Genomic DNA, 17493 nt, shown 5'->3' on the forward strand with positions numbered 1-17493 from the left:
CCTTTTTCTCTTGTCCAGGTACTACAAACCCTTCGGGTTGTTCCATATAGATTTCATCTTCTAATTCACCATTTAGAAACGCAGTCTTTACATCCATTTGATGAATCTCAAGATTGTGCAGTGCATCAATCATGAGAAACACTCTGATAGATGTAATCCTCGTTACAGGTGAATAGATATCAAAGAAGTCATGTCCTTCCTTTTGCTTAAAACTCTTTACCGCCAGTCAGATTTTATATTTATCCACTGTTCCATCGGCCTTAAATTTTCTTTTAAAGACCCATTTGCATCTTAAAGGTTTAGCACCTTCAGGTAGATCAACCAACACCCAAGTGTGGTTTAGCAAAATTGAGTCAATTTCGCTTTAAACAACTTCTCTCTAATGTAACCCGCCTGGGCCAGCAAAGGCTACTTTTATTGATGTTGGTGTTGGGGTTTGTATACTAAAAGATGCTTCGAGCGTACATGCCTTTGTACAGTCAGCTCATGCACGTTTACAAGAAACGTCACCTCCACTTGTTTACCTAATTATGAGAATAAATAATATAATATAATGGTTTATTATTGAAATATAATAAACAAGTCTAAGGCTTCTTACTAAGAAGGTTAAAGTAGGGGAATACGATAGCTTCCATGTGTTCACCAGTAGGGGACTTGACCAGTTACTCTAGTAAGAAGAAAAACGTATTCACAACCTAGATAGGCTTTGGCTACCTATTGGTATGGTTGCGGTGTTTGTAATAATTCTCTCTTACCTAAGAATAGATAAGTAACACCGGTGTGGTAAAGCACTGAAAGGATCTAATACGAAATGTATTCTTTATTGATATCTACTGTAAGAATATATTTCAGAAAGTTTAGTATTTTCTAGTCTATGAAATTAATATCAATATTTTTTATTTAATCAAACGCCACTTTGACTTATCAATATGGGAGAGTTTGTACGTAACTCAAACATGGTATCTTGGGTGGTAGTGTTGAATAACATGAAGGTATTGGAATATTATTTCATAGAATTCGCGTGCCCAGTGTGGTATGATTAAATTCCTAACGGGTGATCCCCAAGAGGTGTTTGAAAAGGAAATTTATTGTTTAGAAATCTGCGCAGTTGGAATTTATTCCACGAATAATAAATAAAGTTTCAAACTAGACAACTCTTTGGAGAATTAATTTAATTCAAGTCACATAGCAGACAAAAGAATTAAATTGACGGATCAAGATAATCTTAAATGCGGAAAATATTGTAAAATAAAATGGACCCAAGTTATTTGTAATCTGGTAATTTAGATGTGAGTGCAATATTATTCTTTAGTGGAACAAAATAATATTCCATTGATAATATATTAAATCATGGGTCATTTGATTTAATTAGATATTTATCTAATGGGTGAGCCCAACATCTAAGTCATTCCATGGATCCCCATTCTAGCCCATTAAGTCCCAAGTCTATAAATAGTGAAGAGATGGGAAACCCTAACACACAATTGCACAATTCACAACTCTTCCTCAAAACCCTAGCCGCCTTTATAGGCGTTCTCTCTCCCTCTTCTTTCCTAGGTTCTTGGTTTTGTTCCTTTTCTATCCTAATTCATAGGATTAGATTAAGACAATCTTGTGTTTGTGTGGTGTTCTTCCTAGATCTCACCAATGCTATCGTTGATCATTCAAGAGCCGCCCACATGGATGAATTATCAAGGACAAGGGAATAGAATGGAAGATTCTTGGTCGATAAACCAAGGATCTCCGGGTGGTGCAGCTAGCAACGTCGATCCTTTGATGGATCAAAAGGTAACAATCGAGTCTACATCAAGTTAGCATGTATATGTGTTTATTTGATGTGTTTATCTATAGATCTAGTTTATTGCATGAAATTGGAATCGAATGCATAATCACCTAAATGTTTTTGGAGTTCTGGCCCTACTACCACGTTTTAGTACTGCATCACTTGGATTAGGCCTTGCTCGCTTTCGCGATTGAGGTTCTTCATCCACTGATTTAGAACTAGTGGCTTCATCTTCAATTATTGTCTCATAATTGGTTGTGACCTCTTCTTTGTCTTTGCAAGGAAATGTATTTTTCTAGAAACACGGCATTCCTTGACTCGATTGTTGTTCCTACTGTTATAGTCGATATTTCAGACTTGTGAACAACAAATCTATGTGCACTACTATTAAGTGTATATCCAATGAAGATACAATCAACCGCTTTAGGGCCAATTGTAACTTCTTTGGATGGGAGACCATTACCTTCGCCAAACTCCCCCACACTTTGAGGTATTTGTAGGATGGTTTCCTTCCTTTCCATCACTCATAAGGAGTGATGTCCTTTCCTTTGAGTAAGATTTTGTTTAGGATATAGTTGGCTGTCAAGATAGTCTCTCCCTACATGTTATGGGGCAATCTTGAACTCAGTGGCAGTGCATTTATCATCTCTTTTAGAGTTCGATTCTTGCGTTCTGCAACACCATTAGATTGTGGTGAATATGGAGTGGTTGTTTGATGAATTATACCACTTGCGTTGCATAACTCCTCAAACGGGGCTACACATTCTCCTTCTCTATCACTTCGAATCACTATGATTTTACAACCAAGTTGATTCTCAACTTCAGTCTTATAATTTTTGAACGCTTCAATTGCTTCATTTTTACTTCTTTAAAGATAAACATAACAATATCTTGTGCAATCATCTATAAAAGTGATAAAATACTTTTAACCGCCTCTAGCTTGCACAAACTTTAAATCGCATACATCCGTGTGAATTAATTCAAGGGGGTTTTGTTTTCCGTTCAACGGAGTGAAACGATAACTTAGCCATTTTTGCTTCAAGAAAAATTTCACATTTATCTTGGGTATTCACTTCATTTTCCTTTAGTAGATCTAAATTTACTAATCTTTTAATGACGTTTTGATTTACATGTCTCAATCTACAATGCCACAAATTTGAACACTCAGTCAAATAAGAGGAAGTAGATGCATTATTCTTATTAGCCAACGGTTTTGGGACATAGATCTATGGTGTATTATTTTAAAAGCCAAATAGGTGTAGCCTGCACCCGAACCTCCATAGATCCCTGACTGAGCTCAATATGTAACTTAATAAATAGGAGATAAAGGAGAGACCATGTGAATACACTGCAAATTTCCGTCCCCTCTCTCTCTGAGAAGTCGTCGCTTTTCCTCCCCCACTATGTATGGGATTTTTGGCTCTTTTTTATTCTTGTCCTGTATATTTTGATAAGATCAGCCCATTCTTATATTGAAATATTGTTCGGGAACCAGTCAAAAGATCTATGGTCTAATATTGAAGATCCTCCCTTGGAGAAGTCGCAAGCCATCTGCGATTCTTTGGAAAATCAAGAAGGTAATTAATTCTCTCCGTAAAAGCATACTTTGAATTATAATTAATCTAAAGAATATTTTAATTCAAATTGTAAGCATGATACATGTGATAATTGTGCAAATAGAATTTATCTAAATAATCTGGCTATATATAAACTCTAGTTTATTTGTTTTTCCGCTGCAAGCCTCGTCAACTGAAAGGTAATCGAGTTCTTGAAAATTGAATTTAATTTGAACTCATAAAAATTAATGTATATTCTGAAGTACTTAAACTGATAACACAGTTACACAAACTTGGCCAAATGCATGAAGCGCCCAACATCAGTGCTTCAACTGCATAATTACAATAGTACTAGTATAATAAAAAATCAGTCGAACGATTATGTTTTAATATAAATATATATGCTTCTCATTTTTCTTCAAATAATATTTTCATTTAAATATCAGGAACTTTTGGTCAGAAAAAGCTCAAGAGCTTCACCGGTAGGTGATTTGGTTGATGCTCTGAGCTTTCTATACTCTTCAAAGTCGAACGGCACGTAGCGGCGAGGGTTGCCGGAATCCAGAAGTTGCGGCGGCGCCTCTACTTTCTCATTTCTCGGCCCCAACACGAATAGAGCAATTGAAGTACGTACAGTCGCCTCATTGCATTGCACTCTATGCTTCACATTGCAAAACCTCCCATTGCTCCAAGCCTAATTAATTAGCATATACAAGTACCAAAAACACAGCTAAGAACATCTCTAAAGGTAAAACGCCATAAATATAAATTCTTAAAAATAGTGAGTTTCATGAAAAAAAAAAAAATCAACTGCTCCCTCTGTTCTATGTTAACTGAGTCATTTTTCAATTTTGAAAAGTTCCAAGATAATTGAGACATTTCTATTTTTGACAAAAAGTAATCATCTCTCTTACTTCGGTCTTTATTCGTCTATCTTACTTTATTCATTATTCACTTGACACATTATTTTTAATTTCCGTGCCAAAAAGAAGCGTCTCTATTAACAAGGAACTAATGAAGTACTCCCTTCGTCCCACAAGAAATATGCACTCTTTCCATTTTAGTCCGTCCCACAAAAATATGCACTTTCTAAATTTAGAAAGTCTTTTCTCTCTAATGAGGTGGGACTCATTCTCTACTAACAATACTTTAATTATTTTTTCTCTCTAACTTTCTCTTACTTTACCAATCTTATATTAAAATCCGTATCGAATCCAAAGTGCATTTTCAAAACTGAAGAAGGTACAATATCGGTTCATTCTAATTACCCTTCCCAATGAAAAATAAGTTATTATTATATAAATAAAAGGTAAAGATGGTAGTTCTTTTCTTTAACTTCCATTTACCTTTTCCGTTTGAGATGTTCTAACATGCAAAAATTTGATAGTGATAAACCAAAGCAATACCTTAGCAACATCTCCGACATTCACAACTAGAGTTCCTGCTATTGGATCGAGCGACACGAGTTCACCGGTGATCTTGTGCACGGCCTCAAGGCCATTAACAACCTCATCATCTTGCAATATAGTGAGAAATCCGGGGTCTGTATGCAAAACGGCGCCAGTTAATCCGACCGTTTGAGGGCCGTAGTTGTATTTGTTCATCTTCAACTGACATGGCCAGTCCTTAAAGAGGTCTCCGTCCATCCCGAGCCCCTCCATCACCTTCATCCCCAAAAAATGTGCCAGATCGTACAGTGCGAACGCATATTTGTTGAGCACCTCCCTGATAAGATCATGTCAAAGTTATTTAGAATTTTGATTGGAATTATTATAAGTATGATAGTTCTTATTATAAGGAATGTCTCTATTATAGATATAGAGACATTTCTTTTAAACACTAGATTAAGGAATTTGTATTAAGTGGAAAGGAAATAATGTAAGAAACATAATAAAGTTAAGAGAGAATAAATTAATAGAACCGAGACAGTCCCCAAAAAAAAAAAAAAGAATACGACTGAATTATAATGGGAAAAGAGAATATTAGATAGGGATTTGTGTCGACCTCTGACGTGGCGAAACGTGAATTTGAGAGCAGAAGTGGTCAATTGCACCGGGTGAAGCCATGTCATAGAGACTGAGGCCCTCAAAGTAGGGGCTAGCCATGTTTGGTGGGGTATAGCCTTTGCCAGGCTCAGGATGAGAGTTTTTATGTTTAACCTCCATGGGAAGATCCATCAGCGACCGTGTGACGGCCTTCATCTCGGCCATCAGCTCCGTGTCCACGCCATGGTTAACGAGTCTGAAGCAACCCCACTCTTCGCATGCTTTCACTATCTTCTCTGCTAGATTTGACGAATCTTTCATGTCGATTACTGGAGCTGAATCCTTACCCATTCTTTTTTTTTTTTGACAAGTTTTGTGTTGTGATTTCTTTGAATTGTTGATGGAATTTGCTTATGCATGCTGGTTTTTATAGTGTAAACTAGTGTCATTAATGTCGGCGGCTTAATTACGATTTTTAATTCCCAACTATACCCTCAGTGCCGTAGAGAAATAGTAATTTTTAGTTTTGAATATGTGTCCAGAGAATTGTGATCATCTTATTAAAAACACTAGTTCCTTAGTGTCTTATTCTATATATTTATATAAAAAAAAAAAGAATGACACTGCATTATACTTGCCAATTTTATATTCTTATTCTGAGACCAAACTTATTTAGATTTTTTTATGAAATAAATTAATAAAAAAAAACGGATGACATTAGTCTAAAATATTAATTGGAAGATGGAGAATGTAGTACTATAATATTTAATATATGTTTTTTGACATGGGAGATCGGATAATATGTCAAATTATGGTGGCCTAATTCACCGAAACAAAGGACACATAATTGTTGTATATGTTCCTACTTTTGCAGCGCCATTCTATATTCACTTTATTTTGCATTGTACACTTAGTTAAACAATTTTTCCTAATTAATTTACTACTATAATTAGGTGACCTATAGATAATAGTAGTACTTTGGTGGGTTCCTGTTGTACCAACACCATTTTACTTCTATGTGCTTTAAATATTAACTTACTGTTGTAAAATCTACAAAATTTAGATTATTAAACATGTACAAAGTTATTTTATGAACATTACCATAAAATACATGTAGATGTAGGCTTGCGTGATTGAAGTAATTATAGAAGAAAACGGTCCAAATCAGAATAGGCCGAATATTTTCTATCAAACTTTTTTTATGTCAATGTTAAACGTGGTGCATCTTTATTAACTATTCTGTGGAAATTCATGTAGCCAATGAGTGATAATGACTATTGACTAGTACAGGAAGCGGCCTACGCATTTTGAAAAACTTAAAGCTTCGAGAAGCACAGGGTACTAGATTTTGTTGTTTTATTTTATTTTATCTTTTTGTAATTTTGTAGTATGAAGGTATAACATTGAGAAAAGAAAAGTTGAATCATGAAATGTGGTTGAATTCAAATTAGGTGTACATAACAAAATCAAATAGCTAAAAGAAATTAAATGGGAGATATTAGCCAGCTTCATTGAATTCTGGTACTTTAGTAAGACGAGTAGTTTTAGTCCAAAACCACCATGCAATTTCTGTTGGCTTCAAGGCTCAATGTGAACGTTTTTATTTATTTGAAATAAAATCATTCATTAAGAAAAAATAGTTTGGAAGAGAGAAAGCAGATGCATTGGTAGAACTAATTTCAGTTTGAAATGAACCAACGGAGAGTACGTACACTTTTTTTTTTTAATTTAAAGGAGTTAAATTGTAGTTTTATAATAGAAATTTAAAAAGAAAATCACAAATAATGTTGTTTGACAAATAATATTACGAACTTTACCCGAATTTCTCATTTTCCTCTAGTGAAATTAAAGTTATAGCATATTAATGGATTGAAGAACAATTTCGGAGGGTGTGCTTCAAGAAAAACTACCTCAAAGATTAAAGAACTTGCTCTTGAAGTTGTTGTCGAGAGATTATGAAAAAAAATCTGTATCATGATATTATTTGTCTGAATATTTACGCCATTGGAAAATAACAAACTCGGGTAAAGTTCGTAATATTATTTGTCAAGTTATGTTTGTTAGAAAAACCCAACTTTTTAAAAATTCTATGATATTAGAGGCCAATATAGAAAACCCAACCTAAACTCGACTGCTAAGTTGAGTTTCTAAAACGCGGCTATCGTTGAATATAGAAAACATGGTAGAGGTTGTTCTCCTCATTCAGTCAAATGCAAAAATGGAGGCGATTTACGCGAGCTTTGGGCGAATTTTTGCAAATTGTTGTAAGTTTTTATCACTTTTGAAATCAATTTCTTCTTCCATAAGCGTTGATAAGTATTGTATTTCATATAGTTTTCCCAAGTAGTCATTGCTTTAAAAATTTAGGGGTTTTGGTGAAATTTAGGACTTAGATTAGAATTGTTCTAATATTGAAAATTTGATATATATTTATTGTATGAATTGTCTTAGTGTGTAAATGTGTATTGGGGCTGTAAACTAGTCCAATCTTATGGCTTGAGCGTTGCATATGATCCAATCGTATTGTAAAATAGTCCAATATTTTAAGTGATAATGTTTCTTATGGAGAGTTTCTAGATTTGGTTTGTGATCGGTTGGTAAATAAGGATGTGCTCAATGTAACAATCACATGGAAACGCTGTGTGAAATTGGGATATGGTTTCAGACAGTAATGTAGTTGTTTGATGGGTTTCCACCTCTCGTTTCAGTTATATGTTGAAATACCACCTACTCCCGACGTCACACAATAAATGTCATATTTTTCCATTTTGGTCCGTCCCACAATAAGAGTCACACTTCATTTTTACAATAAATGGTAAGTAATTCTCATATTCCAAACTAACTCACTTCAATCACATTTTATTATGAAACCAATATAAAAAATGAGTCTCATATTCTACTAACTTTTCCAATCCACTGTTCTTTACCTTTCTTAAAACCCGTGTCCACAATGGAGTGACTCAAATTATGTGACGGAGGGAGTATTTCGCAACAACGGTTTCAACCAATTGTCAATTATGATGTGGGGACGTCTATGAGAGAGCAATACTTGATAAATATAAAATGGACTAATATTTTGAGATTTAGTAAATTGCAAAATAAAGGTGTATTTTATTTTTTTCATAAAACTTAATTCTCATCTAATGTATTTAAAAAACACCAACTTTTTTTTGAAAATGTAACTCCCTCGCTCTGTTTTTAAAAAAATACTCCCTCCGTTCACCATTAGAAGTTCCGATTTACCATTTTAGTCTGCCCGCCATTAGGAATCTAGGTTCATTTTTATATTAAATGGTAGGTAAGATCACATATTCCACTAATTCATTTTACCCATATTCTATTATAAAACTAATACACCCTCCCTCCCATAAAAATATGGGCAAGAAGTATGACACGGGAATTAAAACAAAATTGGTAAAGTAAGAGAGAGAGAAAGAAAAAAAAATGGTATGGTAAAGTAAGAGAGAGGAGGGGAATGGTAGTTCAAGTAGTGTTAGTGTATTGTGAGACCTACATTATTAAATTGATATAACTTTCCAAAAATGGAATGCACATATTTTTGTGAGACGGACAAAAAGGAAAGTGCAAATATTTTTATGGGACGGATGGAGTATATAAAAATGGTCCCACATTCCACTATCTTTTCTCATCCACTTTTATGTACATTTCTTAAAACTCGTGACGAATTCAAGTTAGACTCTAATGAAGGGAGTATGGATTTTTTGGAACAACACAAATTTTAAATATAATTGATAAAGTAATAGATAGAAATAAAAAGTAATTGAAGTATTTTTATTTAGAGTGAACTACATAAATGGTACCTGGTCTTTCACTTTCGCACGTAAATGGTACCTAATCTTTATTTTATATTGTTTTTGGTACCTATAAATCACATTTTTGGTACCTAATGCAATTTTCTTCCCAAAATGCCCTTTAAACAAATATATTTTCCCATTTATATCATAAAGGGTATTTTGGGCATACATAAAATTTGTACCAAAAGTGATATTATAATATCTTCTCTCATTCTCCTAATTCTTTATACTATTATTATTAATCAATATTAATATTATTATTTTGATGTTATTAATTAATAATTAATTCATTTTTAATATTATTCAAATATACTTAAATATAATTATAGTTATAATTATATTTGATTATTATTGTTATAATACTAAAAATTGATAGTAATTAATAAATAATTATAGTATAATTATATAAATTATGAATCACATAATATTATGTAATAATTATATTATTTTACATTAAATTAGTAACTAATCAATATAGATTATTATTATTATTATTATTATACTAAAAACTGATAGTAATTAATAAATAATTATAGTATAATTATATAAATTATGAATCCCACACTCAATAGGCTTCCTGGAAAAGAAATTATTAAGGCTTAATTAATTAAGGGCAATCTGGCTTCTTTGAATGGGAAATACTACACACTCAATACCATACCTGGACTGGTAAGCGGTATCTGGTTTCTTTGAATAGTCAGAGACATGATTGCACAACTACAAAGATATAATCGAAACAAAACTATATGATAGTTCTATTACAACATAATATTGTTCACTCAAAGAATCAACGATGCGATGCACATTTATTCATTGGGCATAATTTCTCTCCATTCACTTTTTTGCATGCAGTACCTGCGAATAGTCGTGATCAGCCCCGCAACAAAAATTAAACATTTTAGCAATTAAATGCAGCAACAATTATTCTATCTTGGTGTTATAGATTATACTTACATTTCTTGTTCTGTTGGAGTTGAAACCGCATAGTACTCCCTCTGTCCGTGCCTTATAGTCCCATTTTGCTATTTTTAGCTGCCCATAATTTAAAGTCATTTTCTCTATTCCATTTTAGGTAAATGGAGTGGACCCACCATTCAATTAAATCAGTACGTATAACTCACATTCTACTAGAGCATCTCCAATGCCGGCTAGCCAACCGGCTAGCCGATTCACGTGGCTAGCCGAACCATTGGAGCAGGCTAGCGCCATTTCGGCGAAAAAACCGGCCAGGGCTAGCCGATCGCGTGTGGCTGGCCGATGCGCTGGCCGCCATTGTGGCGGCCCGATCGGCCAGCGACGATTTTTAAATTTTTTTTTTTTTTAAACCTATATAAACGCGATTTTAGTTTCATTTTCATTTGCACCGATTGTTTTAACGAGTTTTCTCTCTCTCTAACTTTCTGTAAAGAGCATCATCGAGCGATGAGTAACGCGGGTGGTAGCGGTGGTGGTAGTGGTGGGGATGCTGAGGAGTACGAACGGAGGATGAACGAGGCTATGGAGGCCTACATGAACCGCGAGATGGAGCGGTACATGCGTAGGGTGGAACAGCAGGACATACCTCTCCCTCCACGGGTTGTCCACCGCCGAGCAAGTGATTGATCGGGATCACGTAGCTGCACATCAGCGGCCGTATGACGACTACTTTTCAGGGAACCCGCGGTTTCCCGCAAACATGTTCCGGCGGCGTTTTAGAATGCGCGGGGAGTTGTTTATGCGTATCGTTGACGCTTTGGAGCGTCGATATATGTGTTTCCGCTTCAGGCACGATGCGGTTGGCAGACCCGGCCACACCCCTATTCAAAAGTGCACGGCGGCAATCAGGTAGTTGGCCTACGGAGGCGCGGTAGACATGTGGGATGAGTACCTCCACTTCGGTGAGTCGACAGCCCTGGAATGTCTGAAGTATTTCTGTGAGGGCGTGATGAACATTTTCGGTGAGCAGTACCTTGAAGCCCTACTCCCGAAGATTGTCGAATTTGATGCAGATGCACGGGGAGAAGCATGGGTTCCCGGGATGTTAGGCAGCATAGATTGTATGCATTGGGAGTGGAAGAACTGTCCGACTCGCTGGAAGGGGGCCTACACGACCGGCTACAAGTCAAAGAATCCCACGATGATCCTCGAGGCCGTAGCCGATTACCGGCTGTGGATCCGGCATGCGTATTTTGGGGTAGTTGGGCCGAAAAACGACCTCAACGTCCTGAACTCGTCTCCCCTCTTCAACGAGAAGTGCCAGGGCGTCGGTCCAGCCGTCTCATTTGTGGCCAACGGCAACCGGCATGATATGGGCTACTACTTGGCGGATGGGATATACCCTAGGTGGCCTGTCTTTGTGAAGACGATCGGGCACGCAAGTGATGAAAGGAAGGCCTACTTTGTGGAACGACACAGGAGTCGGCGTGCAAGGACGTGGAGCGCGCATTTGGTGTGCTCCAGTCTCGATGGGCGGCAATTAAGGGTCCAATGCGTTTGTGGGATGTCGGATGCGTTTTCCAAATAATGTACGCCGGCATTATCCTGCACAACATGATCGTCGATGACGAAGGCGTACAACTGACTAGTTGGGCCAACGACGATGAAGCCGGTCCAAGCCACGGAACGGCCACCCCTAGCGTACGACGTGGGGTACCTCTCAATGAAGCCGGCCGCCTCAAGGAATATGCCGACATGCGCCAAGTGGAAGCTCATATTCAACTCCAAAAGGATATAATTGAAGAGTTGTGGGCACGGAGGACTGCACGCCGATAGTTTTTTTTTCTTTATTATGTAATTTTTTTTTTAATCTATGTACCTTTTTTTTTAATGCAATTAATGAATTTTTCCATATATCCCATCCGCCAAGTAGTAGCCCATATCATGCCGGTTTCCGTTGGCCATAAATGAGACGGATGGACCGATGCACTGACACTTCTCGTTGAAGACCACCGCTACCACCCACCTTACTCATCGCTCGATGATGCTCTTGTACGAGAAAGTTAGAGAGAGAGAAAACTCGTTAAAACAAGTGGTGCAAATGAAAATGAAACTAAAATCGCGTTTATATAGGTTTTAAAAAAAATCGAAATTGGGCGCTGGCCGATCGGCACGCCACAATGGCGACCAGCGCATCGGCCAGCGCCACGCGATCGGCTAGCCCTGGCCACTTTATTCGCCGATTTTGCCGTGGCCTACTCCAATGGTTCGGCTAGCCGACCGGCTAGCCACGCGAATCGGCTAGCCGGTTGGCTAGCCGTCATTGGAGATGCTCTTATGAAACCAATACTCATCCCATAAAAATATGTGCACTTTCTTTTTTCCGTCTGTCCCATTAAAATATGACATTTCCATTTATGAATATATCAATTTATTTACAACCTATGCCACTATGGTCCACCATTACAACTCATTAAACACTATTAATAATGTCAGTCACAATATCTATTAACACTATTTAATTAATCATCTCCTCTTCTTTATTACTTTACTAATTATGCATTAATTCACGTGCTATAAAGTGGCCTCCATACTCCATTTTCTCATTTTTTTTCACAAATTCAAACAATTTCTTAAAACTCATGCCGAGTCAAATTGAGATTATAAATAGCAGACAGATGAAGTACTATTACTTACCACATACATAATAGATTCATGCACATGGTGGAAAAATGGAGAGCGTGAAGGTGGTGGTTTTGGCCTTCTTGGCGGCAGCAAGCTTCATGGCAGAGGCAGCTGCTTCCACACAGAAGTGCACATCCAAACACTCCAGATTCGGATTATCAGCCAGCCCTATGGGAACTTCCTTAAGCTTCTCACAGTTGTGCAGTTGAAGCTGTTTAAGGCTCGGGAAATGCTGCGCCGATGCAGTCCAGGTCAACAGATCAGTCCTCCTAATATGCAGAACCTCAAGCGCGTTGAAGCCTCTCTCCATCACCTCCCATGTCGTCCCTACAAACGCCTTGTCCTTGAGCTTCAGCACCTTCAGTTTCTGCAGTGACCCTAAAGTAGACATGTGTGTCCACTCCAGATACGTGTTTTGTAGAGTCAGGCTTCTTAGATTTACGGGGAATTTATAGGCCGGAGGGAGGCTGTCGAGCTTCCCAAGCGAAGGTGGCTTCGGATATACATCGTTGAGCAGCTTCAGCTTCTCGAGATAGCTCAGTTTCGTTAAACAATCAAATGTTCCGGTCTTGCTATTGAGGAATGAGGATAGTTTTCCACGGATCCCGAGCTTTTTTAGATTGCGTGCCCTGTCAAAGAGTGCCTCCGTGCAGCTCTCTGGTGACACTGTGCTGAGGCTCTGAAGCTTCTCACCTTCTTTGCTTTCTTTACCTGGCTTTACAATAGTGGTGCACGCGTTCGTCTTCAGATGTCTTAGCTGAGTCATGCTCATGACATCTGCTCTGATGTCGAGGGAACGTGATGTTGTGTCGACTATAAGAGTCTGTATGTTCCAAAGCTTTTTGAAGGTGGAGGGGAGAACGGAAGGCGTTGAGTTCGACTCTGGCTTCATGGATAGTGCGAGGTACCTCAGATGAAACAGCTCGTGGAAATCCTTGGGTAATCGCGAGAATTTGAGGGGCTTTGCTTCTAAAACCCTCAACAGCTTGAAAGCCGAACAAATGGCCGCGATTTTGTCTAAAGGCACCTCTATATCTTCGGAGAATGTGACGAACGAGCGGACGTAAGGGCCTTCTGGACCTTTACCGAAGAAGTCCATGACATGCGAGTGGATACAGAGGCGTCGATGCTTCTGTGCTTCAGTGACGGAGGGCTGAAGCCCTTCATCACTGGACCACTTAATTTCTTGGTAGAAATTATCACTGTCTTTCCCGCCTTCAACTTTGCAAAAGTCACGTAACATGTCATGAATCCTGCAGGACTTGACTCTCCCATCAGCCTTCAATTTTGCAGCCATAACCAGATTTCGATTGATCAAATCATCAAGATTGTAGCCAGCAACCTCCTCCATGGTGATGCCGTCCTTGGGCTGTATTAGTCCTTCTGCAATCCACATTCGGATCAATTTCCAAGCGGGGATCTCACAATCTTCCGGAAACATACCCATATATAGGAAACATTCTTTCAAGTGGTAAGGCAACCTCTCATAACTCAATGCTATGATCTTCTCCATGCGTTTCTCTGAATCATAACCAAGGAACGTACTCACACTTGTAGAAACTATCTCCCATTGAGTCTCAGTTTTTGAGAACTTGGTGGCAAGAACGCCTCCTAACACCACGATAGCCAGGGGCAGGCCGTCGCACTTTGCAGCAATCTCTCTCCCGACACGTTTCAAACCACGCGGGAACTCTGGCTTTTTGAAAACCTCCCATTGGAGTAGCTCGCAACTCTCATCCAAATCCAACTTACGCAAAGGGTGAGGCTCTCTGAAGCGGTTGACATGCTTCCCCACATCCATCTGGCGACTGGTGATCATGACTTTACCTCTCGTGTTATCCTCAGGCAGACATTCTTTGATCTTATCCCAGTCTTTAGTCTCCCACACATCATCCATGACTAACAAGAATTTTCCAACCTCGCCCAAAAGAGCTGATGTTTCTTTCGCGAGGTCTGAGCATCTCTTTTTCGTGTACTCTTCCTCGTTGAACTGAGTCTTCATCTGTCTCAAAATGGAAAGAAACACCTCCTTCTCTGTGAACTCTTGGGATACATAAACCCATACACGGGTGGTGAATTCATACTTGATGTCGGGATCGTGAAATATCTTTCCGGCTAGTGTTGTCTTGCCGAGGCCAGGCATGCCAATGATGGAGATCACATCCAAATGTGAAGTGTTTTCTTTGAGATAGCCAACTATTTTGTTAGCCTCATCTTCCAAACCCACCACATTATCTTTTTTTGATGGTGTTGGCTGCTTCAAGGACAATATAATCATAGGTCATGAAATTCACAATTCATGTCAATTAGCAACTACTACTATATTTTCAGTTTTATACTCTACGTCATCATTGAAATTTGTCACTTAATTATCCTATGTTTATTAACACATAATCAGTTTTATTCTAGGCTTTTTTCGTCTATACATGCACTTTTACAAGACTTGCTAGTTTCTTCATCTTTTGTTTTTCTTATTAATAATATATTTATGATTTTCTAAACTATCCACATGAGTTATTATTGCTGATAGCAAATTAATTATATGCATAAATGAACAAACTTTGGTAGTAGTATTAAAATGAGTATCATCATTATTACACTAATTTTACAAATAGTATACACACACATCCATATATATCAAGAGAGATTGAATTTATACAGTTTATTTTAACGGGGGATCATGGTCCCTAAAATTATTAACTTTGTCAAAAATATGCTATTTCCCATAAACTATAAAAGTGGTACGAAAACCACAAACTTCAGCAGAGCGTGGTTTTTCCAGCTTTTAAAATTTTTCCGGCAAAATACCATCTAGGTGGACAATTGTTATGTCCGCATTTGCACACCGGAAATTTAAAACCTTTGATATTGTTTCCTTTCCTAGCTTTTTCAATTAATCTAAGAATTTGTTCGACAAATCATAGATTGGAATATTTTGAATCGGGAAAATGGAAATGGTGTGCGTATTTGGAAAAATGTTCTACTACATATTTGAGTATTTTATTTCTAAAAAATGTCTTGTAAATAACCGAAAGTTAATGATTTTAGGAACTAAAATATTTTTTTAAGTATTTTATTTTACCATATTTTATCAAGATAATAAGTAGTAGTAAGTAATAAAAGTGGACCTGCAGAGCGTCTTCATCAGGGCCATCATCGGCGGTGGAGAAATTGAGGAGGTTAAACTTGTCATTGCCGTTGAGGATGTGAGTGATCCTGCTGCAGATCTCATTGATCCTCTCTGCGTTGCTGATGTCATGGTTGCTGGGGAGGGTTACAAATTTGGGGATGTATTTCCGTGTCTTTTTCTCGGCGGCCTGCGTGACCATAGTGTCGATTGCGTCGTCGGCGTCGTAGATGACGCCGCGGATCTCACGCACCAGCGCCTTGAGCGTGTGGTCCTGCCGCAGCTTCTTGCTCGACACCTTCTTCAAAAAGGATTTGAAGAAGCCGACGTCCTGCTCCAGCTTCTCCACCTGGCTCCTCGCGTTTTTTATTAGGTCGGCGTGGTGGATCAGCAGCTGCTTCAGGTTTTCCAGCAGGAATTCCACTGCCGCTTCTGCCATTTTTTCAGACTCAATTTCTCTCCCTCTCTCTATTGAGGATTTCGGTCACTTTCCCTTTGAATCTTCCAACCTATCATACTCCAACTTAAAGTACCCCATAATACTAAAAGCATAGAACAAAGTAGGAGTAGTATTATTATCTCTGTAGCAGCACATGTTTTATAAAATGTAAAAAATATTCTATTGAAAAAGTTAATGGAATATGAAATTCACTTTTTTATATTGATTTTATAATAAAATGTGAGAACCTATTTACTATTTATAATAATAGTGAAATGTGACTTTTATCGTGGGACAGATCGAAATGGCAAATGTGATTCTTATTATGTGAGGGAGGGAATAAAATTGATGGAGTAAAATTGATTCTTATTCCGATTGTGATTGTAATGGAATTTTTAAATAATGCCAAAAAAGAGGAAGCTATTAGATCTGGTATTGAAATTTGAAGCTATAGTATTTCCTTTTTCATATTGAAAATGATTGATTTTTCTTTATAGTTCGTTCATCTTTATTTTATTGCATTTCTCTTACTCTCCTTCATTCCTTGTTAATTAAGACGTTTTTTTTCGACACTGATTTTAAAAATAGTATGTTAATTGAATGGTGCATAAAGTAAAAGAGATGAAAAGATAATAAAGTAAGAGAGATGATTATTTTTTGCATAAAAATAGAAATGACTCAATTAACTAGAAACTATTAGTAAAATAACTCAATTAACATGAAACGGAAGGAGTACATTATTCTCTCCAGCTACACACAAAATAAAATTGCATAAAATTTTGTACCATCCAAGGAATGAGTCATCTTTCTTGGAATGATGGGAGTAGAGAACAAATTTACAAATTTTTGCTAATTTAATAAAACTCCATGAGTCTAAAATTACATATTTTTAGTCTGTACAAGATTTTAGTAGTTTTTTTTAGTAATATGTTTAATTATAGAGAGACGAGATAGGTGTGAGTTTTAAATGGAAAGAAAAAAAAAAGTTAAATATTAGAGTGAATTACATATTTGGGCCTTATACTTATCACGATGCACGTTTGCGGTCCATATACTTGCAAAATATCATTCGCGGTCCCTATATTTGTACTTATGCACATTTTAAGGTTCTTTTCACTTTTCAGCATTTTTTTCGGATAAAAATACCCCCAAAGGATAGAGGGCAAATTTGTACACTGTTTTTTCTCT

The 17493-nt window shown here is 37.3% G+C and overlaps 2 protein-coding genes across 4 annotated transcripts; both read right to left on the reverse strand.

Annotated features, from left to right (window-relative positions):
• Positions 1 to 3568: 3568 nt before the first annotated feature.
• Positions 3569 to 5710, reverse strand: LOC125217101 (2-oxoglutarate-dependent dioxygenase DAO-like). The gene is made up of 3 exons (XM_048118927.1): positions 5344 to 5710; positions 4746 to 5064; positions 3569 to 4033 (listed from the first exon to the last, which is right to left on the reverse strand). The coding sequence occupies exons 1-3, from the start codon at positions 5673 to 5675 to the stop codon at positions 3782 to 3784; spliced, it is 903 nt and encodes a 300-aa protein (XP_047974884.1). The 5' UTR covers positions 5676 to 5710; the 3' UTR covers positions 3569 to 3781.
• A 4007-nt stretch (positions 5711 to 9717) lies between these two features.
• On the reverse strand, positions 9718 to 16385 carry LOC125210911 (putative late blight resistance protein homolog R1B-16). Of its 3 annotated transcripts, none has more exons than XR_007174426.1 (4): positions 15868 to 16385; positions 12759 to 14993; positions 10094 to 10171; positions 9718 to 9994 (listed from the first exon to the last, which is right to left on the reverse strand). XR_007174426.1 is itself a non-coding variant. In XM_048110545.1 (3 exons), exons 1-2 carry the CDS (start codon positions 16303 to 16305, stop codon positions 12768 to 12770), a joined length of 2664 nt encoding a protein of 887 aa, XP_047966502.1. In that variant the 5' UTR covers positions 16306 to 16385; the 3' UTR covers positions 9718 to 9994; positions 12752 to 12767. The 3 variants fall into 3 exon arrangements, 1 of the variants encoding a protein (XP_047966502.1); XR_007174425.1 differs by having other exon boundaries at positions 12752 to 14993; XM_048110545.1 differs by lacking the exon at positions 10094 to 10171 and having other exon boundaries at positions 12752 to 14993.
• Positions 16386 to 17493: the final 1108 nt, after the last annotated feature.

This window comes from Salvia hispanica, chromosome 3, assembly GCF_023119035.1.
Source record: "Salvia hispanica cultivar TCC Black 2014 chromosome 3, UniMelb_Shisp_WGS_1.0, whole genome shotgun sequence".
Taxonomy (NCBI): domain Eukaryota; kingdom Viridiplantae; phylum Streptophyta; class Magnoliopsida; order Lamiales; family Lamiaceae; genus Salvia; species Salvia hispanica.